Below are 19,423 nucleotides of genomic sequence, written 5' to 3'. Positions count from 1 at the left end.
AAGTGGTAGAACACTTGCCTAGCATGCAAGACATGCCAATCTTGGTTGTCAACTTGATTGGATTCACAGATGCCTAAGAGATAGTGGAGTGTCTCATGGATGTTTTAGAGACAAATAGATCTGGATGGATTTTAACATTTGAAAAGACTATTGGGAGGTAGTAGACCTATAGAAGGGAAGGTAGAACCTGGTCACTTAATGTAGGGCCATCTGAGACAGAGGGCAGTAACCATGTAGAGGGAGTGGACAGTCCAAGGACTGTAAGTCAGCTAAGTGCCAGACAGTGATCATTTAAAGACTGGCAATGGCCCCTGCCCTTCAAGAAGCTCTCAGACTAGAGCAGGTAACCCAAATGCCTACCATTTCCTGCTCCCTTCCTGTGCTGGGGATAGAGCCCAAGGCCTTACACTTGCTAGGTAGGCCATCTTCCCACATGCATATCTTTTATAACAATTCATGGGCACACAAAGTACATGGAGAGACCAGGGGTGGGAGGTGTGTCTGTCTGGTCAGCAGGTAGGGTGAATACAAGAAGCAGGCCCCATGTTTTAGTCATCTGTTTAGGCTAGATCATCTGTAAGTCCCACAGAGGAGCTGTAAGTAGATCTAACACTGTGTCTTGGGAACGTGGGGACATTGGATGGGGGGAGGGTGTTCAAGCTTACTAAGCTCTCCAGTTCTATAAGTTAAAGGCAAATCCTCTGAGAGTCCAGGTGAAGCTAAGATGGCACCCTGAGCTGGAGAATTGTTGGAAACACATATCAGAGTGCAGTGGCCATTTAATGTACATTTTACACAAACATTCAAGCTGGATTCCACAGCTATCTAGGACTGTCAAAGATTTTATTGATCAGACTGTCAATACTTATTGCTCAGAGTATATGCTAAGAAAGTTACATTACCAAAATGTGAAGGTATACAACAGACATCTAGGAGAAGAATTAGCTGCTATTTTTAAATAATTCCTTGGGCCAATTAAGTGATGACAAGATACCAAACTCATCTTAAGATCTCTTTGCGGTTCAGATATTCTCTTAGATAGTGCTGATGGCCCATGCTTGTAATCCTATCTACTTGGGAGACAGATTGGGAAGATAGAGGTTCAAGGCCAACTCTGGGCAAAAAAAGTTTTTGAGATTCCTCAACCAGTAGGTAGGCATGGTCACCTATACTTGTCATCCCAGCTATAGCAAGAAGTGAAAAAATAGGCAATTGTGGTCCAGGCAAGTGCCAGTAAGGAAGGGAGATCCTATCTCAAAAATAACCAAGGCAGCTGGGTGCTGGTGGCTCACGTCTGTAATCCTAGCTACTCAGGAGGCTGAGATCTGAGGATCGCAGTTCAAAGCTAGCCTGGGCACGAACGTCTGTGAGACTCTTATATACAATAAGCCACTCAGAAAACTGGAAGTGGTGCTGTGGCTCAAGTGGTAAAGCACTAGCCTTGAGCTGAAGAGCTGAGGGACAGCGCCCAGGCCCAGAGTTCAAACCCCACATCCAAAAAAAAAAAAAAAAAAAAGTCATAAAAGAGCAAGAAGCATAGCTTCTCAACAGCAGAGCACCTGCTTAGCAAGTACCAGGCTCTGAGTTCAACTCTCCCTTCCCCCAAATAAATTCTCATGCCAAAAAGATCTGTAGGAAAAAATGGTTAGATAATCATTGTTTTGATGTTTTTAAATGGCTGAGGTTGAACCTCAGTGATAAAGAACATGCCTACAAGTATCCAGGAGGCCCTAGCATCACGAATAAATAGTAAATGACTGCAGGATTAGACTGCTTAAAGGTCATTGGGCTTCTTCTAAAACTTAATCCCCCATAGGTAGCTGGATAGCTGCTAACCTCATTCAATAGTCTTATCATTCATTTTCAAAAGATGCTAATCTCTCACTGAAGAAAGTAACAATGATAACAGACCACAAGGTTCGGCACTAGCTACAATGTTTTTATTTATTTTGATTTTTTAAAAAAAGATTGTAGTTTTTTTAAAAAAAGAATGCAATTTTCAGTTCACAGCAGAATTGAGCGGAAGAAGGTGCAGAGATGTCCCATATACCTCCTTAACTCACACACACACACACATATACATAGCCTGACCAATTGTAAATGCCACTTACCTCTTGTCACCCAGAGTCTGTGGTTTGCACTTTGGGTCATATAGTCATTTCACAGCACTGAAATCTGGGTCATCTAAGTTTGTTCTTTGTTTTTGAAACCAGGTCTTGCTATTTCGCCTGGGTTGGCTATAATCCTCCTGCATCCTCCTTCCAATCAGAAAAGTTTCTTAACTATTGTCTTGCTTATTTTCACAATGAAATAGCAAAAGATTTTTGTTGTTGTTGGTTCCAGGGCTTGAACTCAGGGTCTGGGTACTGTTCCTGAGCTCTTTTTGCTCAAGGCTAGTGCTCTACCACTTTGAGCCACAGTGTCACTTCAGTTTTGTGGTGGTTAATTGGAGATAAGAGTCTTATAGACTTTCCTGCCTGGGCTGGCTTTGAACCATGATTCTCAGTTATCAGTCTCCTGAGTAGCTAGGATTACAATCATGGAGCCACCAGCACCAGCAAAAGATCTGGTTTTATTTCAGTGGTTCCATCTAGATGGCATGCCTTATTCCTTCCCGATCATGTTTGGTCATGTGACATGCTAGTGTCATTTGTAGAAACAAGAATCTTGTCTTTATACACAGATGGGTTCAACTGGGGAAGCTAGCAAAATTGTGTTAGTACATACAGAAACTGACAATTACAACTGAATTTTGAACTAAGTGAAACAAGGAACAAGGTTTGTGCTGTCTCAGGAGAAAACTGTCCCTGCTTATAAAGTCAGAGGAGGCATCTATGAAGAAGTAACACATGTGCACTAACTAGTTCATGGATGTAGGGTATGGGGCATAGAGCATGACTAAAGAATAGGGTGTCAGTGGTTCATACCTGTAATCTTAGCTACTCAAAAGGCTGAGATCTGAGGATCACATTTGAAAGCCAGCCTGAGCAGGAAAGTTTATGACACTCTTATCTCCAATTAACCACCAAAAAGCCAGAAATGGAGCTGTGGCTCAAAGTCTATAGAGAACTAAAAAAAAAAAAAAGGCAACAAAACAAGAACAAAAACCTCAGGGTCATGCTCAGACTCTGGGTTCAAACCCCAGGATGGGCACCGAAAAAAAAAAAAAAGTAGGGCTAAGAGTTGTGAGATGAAACAACCCAGGTAAGTTTTTTGTTGTTGTTGTTGTTTTTCCGGTGATGAGTCTTGAACTCTGGGCCTGTACCTGAGCTCTTCAGCTCAAGGCTAGCGCCCTACCACTTGAGCCACATCGCCACTTCCGGCTTTTTTCTTTTTGCTTATGTGGTGCTGAGGAATCGAACCCAGGGCCTCATGCATGCAAGGCAAGCACTCTACCACTGAGCCACCTTCCCAGCCCTAAGCAAGAGTTTCTAAGGAGAAAGGCGAAGGGATCCTCGCCTGTTTCTAGAGCTAACCAGTCAGTCCTCTACCAGCTGAAGCATGTCCCCAGTCCAAGTGGAGATTTTGAAAACATGGAAATGGGAAGGCCAATGGGCCATGTGGTAAAGTCAAAGGATTACATTCGCTTAGAATAGGGATATGGCAGAAGATGTGTGGCTGGATAAGAGGGACCTATAAAATGAAAGCCACCAGCATATATGTGGTGACTCCAAGGTGTCTTAGTATCCACAGCTGGTCTCCTGGAAAAGCCCAGGCTCCTGTAGGGGTTTTACATCTCTGTGTTTGTTTTCTGAGATATTCTGTAGTAATAGCTGCTTCGATTACTATGAAATAAAATTTGTCTTCATTCCAGGACTGACTTAGCAGCTATGCATTAATTGGATGGAGGCGGGACCGGCACTACTTTTCCCAGGAAGAGCCACAAACCCCGCCCCCGCCCTGAATGTCCCCGCCCCGCTCATGTCGCCTTTCACGCATGCGTACATCCCGCACAGCCTCTCGCGCTGCGGACACACCGTGCGCGTGCGCGCTGCTCCTCCCAGTGCGCCCTGGCGGCCGGCAGGCACAAATAGGCTAACTTTAAATCCCTTTGGCAGGAAGACGTCGGAACCAACTGGTCAGTCTCAACCACCTACTGGTGCTTGTCCCTTTAAATCCCCTCCACCTACGTGGCCATGGGCAAGAGCCGGACCAAGCGCTTCAAGCGACCTCAGTTCTCCCCTACCGGCAGCTGTCAGGCCGAGGCTGCGGGAGCCGCGAATGGGACCGAAAACGAGGAGGACGGTGAGCCGGCGGCCGAGCTGCTGGAAAAGGTGAAACCCGAGTTCCGCCGGGTCTGGGCCCCGGGGGCGGGCGTGTCTGTGGCGCGCACGCGCACGGCGTGACTCTGACACCTCTCCTGTCTCCGCAGCTCCAGCACCCGAGCGCTGAGGTCCGCGAGTGCGCTTGCGCGGGGCTGGCCCGCCTGGTGCAGCAGCGGCCGGCGCTGCCCAGCCTTGCTCGCCGCGATGCTGTGCGCCAGCTCGGGCCGCTGCTGCTCGACCCCAGCCTGGCGGTCAGGGAGACGGCGGCCGGCGCGCTGAGGTGAGGGTCTGGGGTGGTACCCATCGTGAGCGTCCCCGGGCCTGGGGCTCAGCCAGGAGCACACACCCTGCTGCACTCAGTGCACTAGGAAGTTGGAAAACCTGCCTGGGCTCCCGGGTCTGAAGGAGGGGGTGAGGTCAGGCTTCAGGGCGCCCTGGGCCCGCACACCACATGCATTCTGCCCTGGCTGCATCCCTCTTGCTAAGACACCTGCCCCCAAGCCTGGCAGCACTTTTCTCCCTCCCCAAAAGTCCTCCATAAGATCCCCTGCCTAGGTGGATGAACTCCCCTGCCTGTGTACCAGGTAATGCCCCAAATGCAAGGGTTTTGATCAGTTGTCAGGTCGTTCCACAAGAAAGACGGTGAGGGTGAGGAACTGGAAGTGGGAAGTTTAAAGTGTGTGCTCACCAGATGGCCTTTGTGAACCAAGACCTTGCAGGAGGGCATCAAGGCAGGGACAGTAGTGAGTAGAGCATTCCCCTCAGAGGAGACAACACTAATGCTGCTTGGCCAGGATAGAGAACAGAACTGCTAGTGTGGCTGCAGGGAGTAAGATGAGAAATTACAGGAGGTGAAGTTGGGAGACGGACCCTGTCCATGGGTGTCCCTGGAAGACTGCGTCAAAGCTGCCGAGCCAGGTGAGATCACTGAGTAGGCTGAGTGCAAAAATAGGGACTGTAAGAGGAAGCAATGGTAGAATAACTTCTACTATTTTGGTAGTTTTCACTGCTCTGTCTATATGTATTATTTATGTTTTACTCATTGACTTAGCAAATGCTATCAAGTGCCTTGGATGAACTGCCAGTGAACTAGGTTCTGGGCTTAGTAAAGAAGACAGATTCTTGATGGAACTTTGTGTGTGTGTGTGTGTGTGGGCTTAGTAAAGAAGACAGACATTTTTGTTCTTGATGGAACTTTGTGTGTGTGTGTGTGTGTGTGTGTGTGTGTGTGTACATGCGTGTACATGCACTGGTCCTGGAGTGTGAATTCAGCCTGGGCGCTATCCCTGAGGGTTTTTTTGTTTGATGTTTGTTTTTGCTACAGGCTAGCACTTGAGCCATACCTCTACTTCCAGCTTTTTGGTGGTTAACTGGAAATAAGAGTCTCACACACTTTCTTGCCCTGGCTGCCTTCAAACCTCAATCCTCGGATCTCAGCTTCCTGAGTGGCTAGGATTACAGGTGTGAACTTCCAGTGCCTGCCTGATGAATCTTTCAAAACAATTTTTTTTGTGCTGGTCCTGGGGCTTGAACTCACAGCCTGGGTGCTATCCTTTGCATTTTTGCTCAAGACTCGTGTTGTACTACTTGAGCCACAGTTCCACTTCTGTCGTTTTAGCTGGTTAATTGGAGATAAAGTCTCACAGACTTTTCTTCCCAGACTAGCTTCAAACTGTAATCCTCAGATCTCAACCTCCTTAGTAGCTAGGGTTGATTACAAGTGGGAGCCATCAGTGCATGACTCTTTCAAGGAATTTTTTGTTTGTTTTTTGTGCCAGTCCTGGGGCTTGGACTCAGGTCCTGGGTGATATCTCTAAGCTTTTTTACTCAAGGCTAACTATCACTTGAGCCACAGATCCACTTGTACCAGTCCTGGAGCTTTAACTCAGGGCCTTGGTGCTGTCCCTGAGCTGTTTTGTTGTTGTTGGTCGTGGTGCCTGAACTCTGTGCCTGGGCACTGTCCCTCAGCTCTTCAGCTCAAGGCTAGTGCTCTACCACTTGAGCCAAAGCACCACTTCCGGCTTTTTTTCTGCTTATGTGGTGCTGAGGAATTGAACCCAGGGCCTTGTGTATGCAAGGTAAGTATTCTACCACTGAACCAGCTTCCCAGCCCCTATCCCTGAGCTTTTTAACTCAAGTCTAGTTCTCTATCATTTGAGCCACAGATCTACTTTCAGCTTTTTGGGTGGTTACTTGGAGTTCAGAGTTTCACGGGCTTTCCTGTCCATGAGAGACTGGCCTTAAGCCATGATCCTCAGATCTCAGCCTCCTGAGTAGTTAGGGTTACAAGCATGAGCCACCAGTGCCTGGCCCTTTGATGAATCTTAGTTTGTTGATGGAGATGAACATTATCCAAGTTTCTAGTTACAACCAGTGACAATTACAGAGAGTGTAACTGTAGGGGTCCAAAGAAGAAAACCTTGAGCAAGTAATGTTTGATGTAAGATTTAAAGATAAATGGAGATTGCCCATCGATAGAGGACAATCAAGATGCATCTTTCCCTCGGGCAGAAACAGCATGTAAACCTCTCCCCCTAAACATACACAGAGTAGGAGGTCCTGAGAGATTGTTGAGGCATCTTCTGACTTCTTCCCATATTCTCTGTCTGGCACAGTGTTATGCACTCAGAAAGCAAGTGGTATCTTTCCAATTAAGATTAAGTTTAGCCAGGCACTGATGGCTCACACTTATAATCCCAGCTTCTTAAGAGGCTGAGAGATCTGAGGATTGAGGTTCAAAGTCAACCCAGGCAGACAAATCTGAGACTCGTCTCCAATTAACCAACAAAACCAGAAGAAGAGGTCTGGCCCAAGTGGTATAGTGCCAGCCTTGAGAGAAAAAGCTAAGCGAGAGCAGGTATCAGCACAAAAATTTTTTAATTCAATGAACTTTAGCCAGGCGATGCCACCTTAGTCCTTGCTGCCCTTGCACTTGATTCCAAGAAATGTTCACTCCATAAAGGTATAATATATCCATATTACGTGCAAAGTCTCCCCAGCCCCCTTCTGTAGCCTTGCATCTGTGTGCTGCCCCAGATGCAAAACTAAGTTGTTCTGTTACAAAGGCATGTATGTACCTCCTGTCCATTGAGGACCAGAACAGGTAGGAACAGTGAGTTTGATCCTGCCGTGTGTCAGTAGGATAGCAGCCCCAGATTGGAAAATCTTAAGTGTGAGTGGGAAGTAAATCCTATTTTAAATGCCTTGTGTAGAAATCTCAGCGCTTGTGGAGGTTTTGAAGTTTGTGATGACATGGTGACTAAGGACATCATGACTCCCCTGGTGGCTCTGCTAAAAGAGGTACGTAGTTTCTTATATGTCTCGATGGCGGCTTCTGCACGTAGCTTGTAAGAGACAAACTTAACCTGCCATTTCCTCCCTTTCATCCCTCCCTTCTCTTCCTTTCTTCCTTTCTTTGCTTCCTGACTTTGGTGTTAGCTATTTTGTCTTCCTTGGATTCATCTGGGAACCTCACTCATCTTGGAAGCCTTGATATTCTTCCTATTGACACCCCTAGTTATTTTGTCTCCACAACCTTTATCTATGTGAAATTTAGAAAAGACCTATCTGCAACTCTGCCCTCACTCATTTAGACTTTCAACTTCCTGCAATAATAAATATAATTCGTATTTGTTGATGGCTTACTTATGTACCAGATACAGTTTTTATATTGTGCATAGTTAAGTTAGTCCTCATTGCAATCCTTTTGTTGTTGTTGTTGTTTTCTCTCTGTTGCTCCTGGTAATTGAGCCCAGGGCCTCATGCATGCTAGCCAAGCACTCAGACCAAATACTGTTATTCCCATTTGATAGATGACAAAGCCAGAGCATGGCATTTCAATCTTATTGTAAAGATTATGTTTATTGGGGCTGGGAAGGTGGCTCAGTGGTAAAGCGCTTGCCTTGCATGCATGAGGCCCTGGGTTCGATTCCTCAGCACCACATAAGCAGCAAAAAAAAGCCGGAAGTGGCGCTGTGGCTCAAGTGGTAGAGCGCTAGCCTTGAGCTGAAGAGCTGAGGGACAGCGCCCAGGCCCAGAGTTCAGGCCCCACGACTGGACCCCCCCCCCAAAAAAAAGAAAGAAAAAGAAAAAGATTATGTTTATTTGTGTGTTGGGGGGGGGGGCGGGGGTGTTTGCCAGTCCTGGGACTTGAAATCAAGGCCTGGGTTCTATCCCTGAGCTTCTTTTGCTCAAGGCTGTCACTCTTGCCATTTGAGCCACAACTCCACATCTGGCTTTTTAAATTTGTTTTCTTAGTAATTTATTGGAGTATCTCATAGACTTGATTGCCCAGGCTAACTTTGAACTATGATCCTCAGATTGCCGCCTCCTGAATAGCTAGGATTAAAGGCATGGGCTGCTAGCTTATGTTGTGTTTTTGCTGAATGGAGTGGTGTATACTTGTAATCACTGTATTTGGGAGGCAGAGGCAGGAAGATTGAGAGATGAAGTCAGGCTGGGTGAGTTTTAGGCCAGCCCTCCAGCCTGGTCCAGTATTCTACATTGAAGGGTACTTTCCACTTAAGGCTGTATACAGCATATCCAGTTCTATATGAGGGATCAGTCCTATTTCCTTTAGAGCAGTGATCCTCAACTAAGATCAGTTTTGTCCTACTTTGCCTCCCAGTGCCTCAGATTCCTATTTGTATCTGGAGATTCAGGTAATAGTTGATCCACTTCTTAAGTGTAATATGGAATTAAATGACTTAATATATGTAAAGTATTTAGAATATTGCTTTAGGGTGTGCTGTGTAGATGTTAACTGACATTTCTTTGCCTTTCATTTTAAATCATATAAGGTAAATGCTTTGTGTTGTACTTTTATTTAAAATGTAAAATGGGTTGTATATTGAATTTGTGCAAGGACTTGGGGACTTCTCTTGTCTGCTTGCAAAAGGATGCCTAGCTGTGGAAATTGAGCTTAGGAGAATTTGATAGGCTGGCTAACCACAGTAATTTCGGATGTTTAGTTTCTGTGATACTTTACTATATCATTAGCTTTTTTGTTTAATTATTCTTTTGAATCATGGTGCTAATCATGGTATTTGGTTGCAGTGTGGTGCTGGACTAGATTCAAATGAGATGTCTCCACAGGAGAACAAAGATCAGAACAGAAACTCTGTTGAGAACATAGCCAATGAGGCTGTGAACGTGCTGTGGAATATATGGTAAGCTGTTCTCAGAATGCAGCCCCCTGCTGCATCCTGCTAAGCTGTGAAGGAGCTGCTGTTCCCCTGGCTAGGCCTAAACCTATGACATAATAATGGGTAGGAGGTAGTGTCAAGTAGCCTGAGACCCATCCTCCTTTCAGCCCTTCTAGCTTCACAGCATCCTTTTCATTTTGCATCTCTTCCCTCTCGTTACTGCTGCTGACAGAAAATAAGAGGAATCATGACCTTCAAGTGCTTGCTTTCCCCCTTTGTCCATCAGGTCCTGTGTAGCCCAGCAGCAGTTATTGAGCTAGTGGGCTCAATATGGACCTGCTTTGGGGTGGACTGAGAATAGGACCACCAACCATGACTGTGTTGTATTCCTCTGTCCTGGCAATGCTTATATGAGTGGTTAGAATGTCTAAAGAGCTCCAGTGATCTGATAGGAAGAAGGCCACTTTCTTCCATTCCATGATTGCAGCCCTTGATCCAGGAGGGGGGAGGGGGGTGCAGAATGGGCTAGACCAGCTGCTGGGCATGGAAATGGCTAGGAACACCTGGACTTCTGTTTTATGTCCCTAATGATGGCGGGCCATTGTCATAGTTCCTTACTCAGCCAGCAGTGATTATAACACTGACCTCAAAAGCCAAGGTGTTTTTAAAAATACTAGATTAAATTGGCTTCTGAAAAGCTGGACTTCCGTTTAAACTAGTGAATACATTCAACAACAAGCATTGCAAGATCCGATTGGACAAAACTGTCTTTCTTTCTTTTTTCTTTCTTTCTTTTTTTTTTTGCCAGTCCTGGGGCTTGAATTCTGGGCCTGGGCACTGTCCTTGAGCTTCTTTTGCTCAAGGCTAGCACTCCACCACTTGAGCCACAGTACCACTTCTGGCTTTTTCTGTGTATATGGTACTGTGGAATCGAATCCAGGGCCTCATGCATGCTAGGCAAGCACTGTACCATTAAGCCACATTCCCAACCCAAACCTTTCTCTTTTGTTATGTTTTGATTTGTTGAGACAGGAAGTCTAGCTTTGTAGCTCGTGTTGACCTCAAAATCAAAATCCTCCTGCCATAGTCTCCCAAGTGTTATTGCAATCTAGCTTTTAGAGAAAACTGATGATTGTTGTTTGTTTATTTATTTATTTAATGGGTCATGGGGACTGAACTCTGGGCCTGGGTGCTGTCCCTCAGCTCTTCAGCTCAAGAGTAGTGCTCTACCACTTGAGCCACAGCACCACTTCCAGCTTTTTCTGCTTATGTGGTGCTGAGGAATCGAAGCCAGGGCCTCATGCATGCAAGGCAAGCACTCTACCACTGAGCCATCTTCCCAGCCCATGAATGCTGTTTTTCTGTGCACCAGGGAGAGTCTTTTTTTCTTCTCTCTTCTTTTTTTTGCTTTTATTTTCTGGTGATACTTTTTTCTTCTGATGCTGGGGACTCATGCATACTAATCACATTCTCATATCTAGCCACTATAAATGTTTTGAATTGGAAATTCTTTTTAAAATGTCTTTAATGCCAGGTGCTAGTGGCTCATACCTGTAGCTGCTCAGGTGACTTAGATCAAAAGATCATAGTTCGGAGCCATCCCAGGCAGGAAAGTCCTTGAGACTTTTCTCTCCAATTAACCAGCAAAAATCTGGAAATGGAGCTGGGGCTCAAGTGGTAGAATGCTAGCCTTGGCCACAAAAGCTTAGGGACAGATCCTAGCTCCTGAGTTCAAGTCCCAATACACACACACACACACACACACACACACACACACACACACACACACACACACACACACACACACACACACACACACACACACACACACACACACACACACACACACACACACACACACACACACACACACACACACACACACACACACACACACACACACACACACCAGCTCCTGAGTTCAAGTCCCAATACCCGAGTGCCAGCACACACACACACACTTCTTTGAAAAGAGCTGGGTTCCTTTGATAAATATTAACCCTACTACTTGAGAGAGTAAGATTGGATGGGTCACAGTTCAAGGTCAACCCAGGCAGAAAAGTTCCATGAGTCCCCATCCCAACAGATGGCTGAGTGCAGTGGTATGTACTTGTTATCCTAGCTATCCTAACCCTAAAGTGAGCAGATCAAAGTCCACTCATGCAAATGGGCAGCAAGAGAGACCCTGTCTTAAAAGCAACAGCACAGGAAGATTGCAGTTCAAGGCCAACCTAGGCAGAAAAGTTTGAGAGATTCTGTCTTAACCCCTGGCTGTTCATAGTGGCACAGGCCTGTCATCCCTAGTGATGCAGGGAAATACAAGTAGGAAAAGCATAGGCTGGGCTGGCTTGGGCATAAAGTGATACCCTACCTTAAAAATAACTATCCAAAAAAAGGGCTGGAGGTTTGGCTCAAGTGGTAGAGTTCCTGCTTAGCAAGCAGGAGGCCTTGAGTTCAACCCCCAGGACTACCAAAAGAAAATTATTTCAAAGGAGCCTGAATGAATTTGCAAAGTGATTTCTCTGTCCTAAGTGTCTGTGAGCTCTCTCTATAGTTAATAGCCATCATTACTTTAATAGTTTTGTTTCACAGGTTCTATTTCCCATTATCTTTTTGACAATACTTCAGTGCTACAGTAACTTGACAGGTAGCAAACACGGCATTTTTCCATGCATAACATATTTAACAATATTAGGTCTGTTAATATGCCACATGTGTCTGTGCTATGCATATAGAAGTATCTTTCTCTGTAAATATGGGTAGAATTACAATTAGTTCTTTTCACCTTGTGCTTAGTGTATATGCAGATTAGTAGTCGATAGTTTTCAGAATCTTCTATTGAAAAGTACTGATTTTAAAAACAATTATTAGAGTAATGTATTGGCTGCAGATTGCAGCATCTGCTTGATGAAATAATTGCAGTCTAGAAGAAGTGAATAAATTGCAATTTGCTTTTTAACTGGTATGGAACCTTCTGTCTAAACTTAAACTTCTAATTACTGGGGTATAGTGGAAAGAATAGGCTGGATCCAGAGAACCTGGGGACTGGGCTTGGCTCCACTTCTAACAATATTTGTGACCTTCAGACAGGTCACTTTACCTTTTGGGACATGGATTTTCACATCTGTAAAATGGGGTATTGGATTAAATTATTTCTTTTTTTCTTCTTTCTTTTTTTGGCTGATTGTGGGGCCTGAACTCGGCCTGGACGCGGTCCCTCAGCTCTTCAGCAAGGCTAGCGCTCTACCACTTGAGCCACAGTGCCACTTCTGGCTTTTTTCTGCTTATGTGGTGCTGAGGAATCAAACCCAGAGCCTTATGCATGCAAGGCAAGCACTCTATCACTCAGCCAACTTCTCAGCCCAATTTCTTTTTTTTTTTTTAAATATATATATATTTTATATATTTTATTGTCTTGAAAAAAGGCTGTACAGAGGAGTTACAATTACATCAGTCAGGTGATTTCTTGTACATTTCTTGTCAAGCATTGTTACCCCCTCCTTTGTTTTTCTACTACTATCCCTTCCCTCCCACCCCTCCCCCTCCAAAGTTGTAAAGTTCATTTCCAACATAGTATCTTGTATCATTGTTGCAATGGGTCATCCAGTTCTAGCCTTCTCCAGTGCTGGAGATACAGAGATGGGGTTGAGAGCGCCACCTAATGGAGGTAAAAATGCAGCCAGTTCTCAAGTACAGTAAGGGTGGGCATTTTATTTTTATTTTTTAATTTTTTTTGTCGATCGTGGGGCTTGAATTCTGGTCCTGGGCACTGTCCCTCAGCTCTTCAACTCAAGGCTAGCGCTCTACCACTTGAGCCACAGCGCCACTTCCAGCTTTTTCTGCTTTTGTGGTGCTGAGGAATCGAACCCAGGGCCTCATGCATACAAGGCAAGCGCTCTACCACTGAGCCACCCCAGTCCCAGGCGTTTTATTTTTTAATCTATAAGGACTCCAGAGGTAGGGGTGGGAAGGACTTCAGTTTGGGCATTTTATAAAGTCAAATTAATTTTTTCATGGATTTCCGTGGTTGATTTAATGTTAAAATGTGAATAGTAAAACTTTTTTTCCCCCCCTTCAATTTAGTGAATGCAGTAGTAAAGCAGTGTCCATATTCAACAAAGAAGGGTGTTTGGAGATTGTGTTAAAGTATTTAAGTAGGTTTCCCACCAATGTTGACCTGGCTATTTCAGTAGGTAAGTGAAGAAAAGGTGATGATTTATTAAATATGTGTAACCTTATTTAAGTTTATTTTCATAGTATGTTAATTCTGTAAGAGTAATTTTTTCTGTCTGACTGTATATAAATGCATAGTGTAAGATTTCTATGTGTTCTGAATCTTCAAATCAATGGTTAATACTTTAATCATAATTTTCCTTCATTTTGCTCAGAAAGGAAAGAAGGCTAATTATGTAAGCATGTGTAGTTTCTACTCTAGAAGCCTTTATTAATTCTTGGAGTTCTCATCTTCATTTACAGCCAAGGTTAAACGGGACCTGAACTTCAGGGTCTTGCAGCACAGTCCTATTGCAAACTCCCAGACAGACTATGAATTTTTTTTTAGCAGTAGTAGGATTTGAACCCCAGGCTTTATACTTGCTGTATAGACAATGTACCACTGAGCAGTGCCTCCAGCCACTTTGCATTGGTTATTTTCGAGATAGGGTCTTTCACGTGCCTGATCCTCAATCTTTCTGCACATCACCATGTCCAGCTTCTTCAGATGGAGTCTCACAGGCTTTTCTGGCTTAGAACCACAGTCCTCCTAATTTCTACCTCCAAAGTTACACATGTGAGCTACCAGCACCTAGCCTTTTGGTTTTGTTTTGAAAGGAAAAGAAGTCATTGAACTTAGACCTGTGTCCCTTCTGCAAAGCAGAGTTTAGAAACTTCATCTGCCTTGGCTCCCTTACCTTCTTTCTGTGGGTGCCTAAGCTCAATGGGGAGAGGAGTCAGAAAGCAGAGGATGGGCAGCTCCACAGAGTTCCGAGCATGAGCAGAGAAATGGCTGATGAAAAGCCTTTCTTCTACCATCACAATGCAGGCAGGCAGCAAGGTATCCGCCGCCATGCCCTCATGGACACTTTATCACTATCCAGACAGAGAAGGACAAATAACAACAAAGTAATGGAGTAAATACTAAATTAAAAATAAAAAAAATGAGTTTCTCCAATGGAATCTTGGTGGGGTCCGTGTTAGGAGTAAATGGGGGTTTCAAAACAGTTTTTACCTGTTTCCAGGAAATTCACAGGTAATATTCTCAGAGCAGTTTTATTACTATCACAGAATTACTTGGAAATTAATTTATAGCTTTTAGAAGAAAAGCTTTTATTTTTGTGCTTTTAATCTTATATTTATTTTTATGTATTGTGTGTGTGTGTGTGTGTGTGTGTGTGTGTGTGTGTGTGTATGTGTATGCACGAACACACATGCACACCAGTCCTGGTGCTTGAACTTGGGTCCTAAGCCCTGTCATGAGCTTTTTTTGCTCAAGGCTAGTGCTCTGTCACTTGAGCCACAGCTTCACTTAGTGCTTAATTTGAAGTAAGAGTAAGGTAAGCCTCATAGACTTTTTAGCTCAGGCTGACTTCTACCCTGATTCCTCAGATTTCAGTTTCCTGAGTAGCTAGGATTACAGACCTGAACCATTTGTGCCTGGCTGATTTAGTTTTTTGAACTTCAATGAACTTTTAGTTTTTAAACTGTAATGAACTTTTTTCAAAATGGGCCTGAAAAAAGTTTTGTATTATATAATAGTTTTTTCTTTAAGCATTTAGCTAGTTTGTGACTTTTTTCATTTCATTTATTTGTTTATTTAGCAAGTCCTGGGGCTTGAACTCAGGGCCTAGACACTGTCTCTAATTAATTGAAGATTATAGAGCCTCACAGGGACTTTTCTACCTGGTCTGGCTTCAAACTACAATCTTCAGATTTTAGCCTCCTCAGTAGCTAAGATTACAGGCGTGAGCCACTGACACCTGGCTCCCTGAGCTTTTTTACTCAAGACTAGTGCTACTTCCAGTTTTCTGGTAGTCAGTTGGAGATAAGAATCTTAGACTTTCCTGCCCTGGCAGGGTTCAAACTGCCATCCTCATAGCCATCCTCATATCTCAGCCTCCTGAGTAGCTAGGATTATAGGCATGAGCCATCAGTGCTGGCTCAAGACTTTTCTTTAAAAACAAATAATTATTTTGTTTCTAAAATTAAGCAAGACCTACATATAGTAAAGTAATCTTAAAAGATTCTACCCTACATATTATTACAGCTTCTTTTGAGCTTGTGTTTATGGACAAAATCACAGTTTATTTTGTCTTCTTACTAAGTTGAATAGAATCAAAATCTCTTAATGAAAAACAATATATATGAATGTAAGTTTATGTGTATATATGTGGTTGTTTGTACATTGTATATGGTGATCACATTAGGTCAAGTAGTACTGTGTGTTTGGAAGGAGACAATCCATCCTGAAATTTTTAGACCTAAAAAAGAGAGGAATTTGTATGGAATAAAGACCTCAAAGGTTAGCTAGGCACCCGTGGCTCACGCCTGTAATCCTTGCTACTCAGAAGACTGAGATCTGAGGATCTTGGTTCAAAGCCAGCCTGGGCAGGAAAAGTCATGAGACTCTTATCTCCAATAAACCACTCAGAAAACTGGAAGTGGTGCTGTGGCTCAAGTGGTAGAGCGCTAGCTTTGAGCTGAAGAGCTGAGGGACAAAACCCAGGGCCAGAGTTCAAGCCCCATAACTGACAAAAAAAAAAAAAAAAGACCTCAAAGTGACAAGTTTGGGTTGAACATGTGGTGTTGCGTGCATCAGAGGTCTCTCCTCTCAGAACTTTTGTGCAGTGCAGTTGTTTCTTATTTTCCATTAATTATTCCTAGTATAAATTGGAATCTGTTGTCTTGCTTTAATCAAGGAAGATGCTAAGAGCTAAGTGAAATACATGTTTTATGGTATCTTACCCATCTCAGTTTGCTCATATTTTTATGTAACATGATTTTCTTAAATATTGCCTCCCCCCAAAAACACCTAACATTTAAGACCCTGACATGACCAAGCCAAAAATGCCCCAAACCTGGGGCTTATTCTCACTACAGCAGTACTTTGACTGTGGCCCCTAGCTGCCCATGCTAAGTATGTAAATTGAAGACATGCTGTTATAAATATGGACCTTTAAAATTTCATTTTAGTTCTGTAAAGAATTGGAAACTTGGAAAAGAAAATGAAAAGGTCTTGGCAGCATCAATAGCTTCATTTGTATGTTCCTTCCTTGAAGAACAGCATACACGTCCTGCAAAAGCTACAGGGTCTAAGAAAAGTTATAAACAGGATATACATGTTTTGATAATTTGCATTGGTATAAATTACGCTAGACAGAGTTCATTCGTTCCTCAATATTTGGCTGTTGTCTTTCAGCATACTGTTTGCAGACAGTGACAGAAGATAACCCAGAGCTACTGAAATCTCTCAATGCCACAACATTGCATGGGCTGGAATGTGCCATGCTTTGTCCTGTCAGTTCCATGGAGTACATTCTGTTAAAGACCCTGGTGGCAGGTAAAGTCTTGTCAAATGCAAACCTGTGCCATTTCACTAGCTTCAGTTCCTTATCCCGCCACACCAGGGCTCTCTGCACTTATGTCTGTTCCGAGCTTCTTAACATTTGACTGTAGATCTCAGTTCCTGTGATTGCCCATAATCAGGAGGCCTTCTAGAGTAGATTTGTTTTCAGTCTGACAAACTATAGTTGCTTAATAAAGAACTGCTGTGATGAGAATCTCCTTTTATTTATGAGCTAGTGAGTTCCAAAGTTGAGTCTGGGCATCCAAGACATGGCTCCTTCCTTTGCCAGGTGTTCCTCATACCCAGATTGTGTTGCTCCAGTATTTGAGCACAAACAGCACATGAACTGACAGTCCGTTGAATCTTAGTAGGGATTTCATACAGTTTTTGTAGTTTCCTCTGGTTTTTTGACTTTGCAGGTATTGAGAATTTTTGTTGTTCTTTAATTGTGGTAAAATGTTTATAACACTTGCCATTGGGATCATTTTGAAGTGTGCAATTTGGGGGTGGTATAAAATAAGTACATGTTGGGGCTGGGAAGGTGGCTCAGTGGTAGAGTGCTTGCCTTGCATGCATGAGGCCCTGGGTTCAATTCCTCGCACCACATAAGCAAAAAGAAAAAAGCCGGAAGTGGCACTGTGGCTCAAGTGGTAGAGTGCTAGCCTTGAGCTGAAGAGCTGAGGGACAGTGCCCAGGCCCAGAGTTCAGGCCCCATGAACTGACCCCCCCCCCAAAAAAAAAGTACATGTTGTACAATAAAACTTTGGATCTCTTTTTCATCTTGCAAAACTGAAACTGGACCCAGTAAATGACGTTTTTTTTCCCCCTAGTTCCTGATAGCCTACATTCTATTATCTGCTTCTGAAGTCAACTGTACATATCTTAGACAAGTAGAATAATTCACAGTTATTTACTGTCACCTTTGGCTCTTGAGGGTGATGCAGCAGTGTTATGGAGTGATGCTGTCAGTCTTTTGGGTATGTGCTAGAGCAGTGGCTTTATTTTGACATCACTTTAAAAAATCTAACTACTTAAGGGTAGCTCCTATTTTAGCTTGATAAGTTAAAGCCACCATCTGTTTGTGCACATGAGACCTGGGAGTCCGGTACATTCCATTCCACTCTTGGAAGAAGAGAAGCAGCTCAGATTAAGATGAAAGAAAGCAAGGCAGCTCACTCTGTCATTTTCAGAGAAACTTGATCAGTGTTCTCTGTGTCTATTGATATGCTGAGTATCTGAGAACTATGTTATGTGCCAAGGCAGAGAGATGATTCCGACTTATACTGGCCTGAACTCTTGATTCTCAAGCCTCATACTCCCACAGGCTAAGATTTATGGGCAGATAGCACAACACATATCTGTGCAGTGCTTGTGCACACACATGTGTGTGTGCCAGTCCAGGAACTTGAACTCAGGACCTCAGGGGTGTCCTTAAGCTTTTGTGTTCAAGGCTAGTACTCTACCACTTGAGCTGCAGCTCCACTTCCAGCTTTTTGGTGTTTAATTGGAGATAAGCGTCTTAACACACAGCAGGGTACAGGTGCCTGTAATCGTAGCTACTCAGGAGGCTGAAATCTAAGGATGGCAGTTGGAAGCCAGCCCAGGTAGGAAAATCCATGAAACCCTTACCTCCAATAAACTACTCAAAAAAGCCACAAGTGGGGCCTGAGAAGGTGGCTCAGTGGTAGAATGCTTGCCTTGCATGCATGAGGCCCTGCGTTCAATTCCTCAACACCATATAAACAGAAAAAGCCAGAAGTGGTACTATAGCTCAAGTGGTAGAGTGCTAGCCTTGAGTGAAAAAGCTCAGGGACAATGCTCAGACCCTGAGTTCAGCCACAAAAAAAAAAAAAGAGTCTCACAGACTTTTTGACATTTCATTAAACCTAAACAAATGCAAAAAAGAGTCTCACAGACTTTTTGACATTTCATTAAACCTAAACAAATGCAATGGGATTGATACTTTTTTTTTGGGGGGGGGGGAGTCCGGTCATGGGGCCTGAACTCGGCCTGGGGCGCTGTCCCTCAGCTCTTCAGCTCAAGGCTAGCGCTCTACCACGTGAGTCACAGAGCCACTTCCGGCTTTTTTCTTTTTGCTTATGTGGTGCTGAGGAATCGAACCCAGGGCCTCAGGCATGCAGGGCAAGCGCTCTACCACTGAGCCACCTTCCCAGCCCCTGGGATTGAAACATTTTGAAATTACCTCTGAGGCTGAAGTTTCTGTGGCAACTATTCTTTTGTTGTTGGTGGTGGTGGTGGGGCTTGAACTCTTGACCTGGGCACTGCCCCTCAGCTCTTCAGCTCAAGGAGGTGAGTGCTCTTCCCCTTGAGCCACAATGCCACTTCCAGTTTTCTGGTGATTTATTGGAGATAAGAGTCTCACAGACTTTCCTGCCCATGCTGGCTTTGAACCGTGATCCTTAGATCTTAGCCTCCTGAGTAGCTAGGATTAT

The 19,423-nt window shown here is 44.0% G+C and overlaps 1 protein-coding gene across 1 annotated transcript in view; it reads left to right on the top strand.

Annotated features, from left to right (window-relative positions):
- The first annotated feature begins 3,961 nt into the window (after positions 1-3,961).
- The window catches only part of Heatr3 (HEAT repeat containing 3), a 41,473-nt gene continuing 26,011 nt past the window's right edge, over positions 3,962-19,423 (top strand). The window contains exons 1-6 of the mRNA XM_070011951.1: positions 3,962-4,274; positions 4,373-4,545; positions 7,478-7,565; positions 9,321-9,433; positions 13,493-13,602; positions 16,824-16,964. Of these exons, the coding sequence (XP_069868052.1) occupies positions 4,137-4,274; positions 4,373-4,545; positions 7,478-7,565; positions 9,321-9,433; positions 13,493-13,602; positions 16,824-16,964 (763 nt within the window). The 5' untranslated portion in view covers positions 3,962-4,136. The remainder of the gene's footprint in view (positions 4,275-4,372; positions 4,546-7,477; positions 7,566-9,320; positions 9,434-13,492; positions 13,603-16,823; positions 16,965-19,423) is intronic.

This window comes from Dipodomys merriami, unplaced genomic scaffold (assembly GCF_024711535.1).
Source record: "Dipodomys merriami isolate MVZ:Mamm:240054 unplaced genomic scaffold, mDipMer1.0.p SCAF_85, whole genome shotgun sequence".
Classification (NCBI taxonomy): Eukaryota; Metazoa; Chordata; class Mammalia; order Rodentia; family Heteromyidae; genus Dipodomys; species Dipodomys merriami.
Note: the sequence above shows the minus strand (reverse complement) of the source record. Positions and strands in the feature narration are given on the sequence as shown.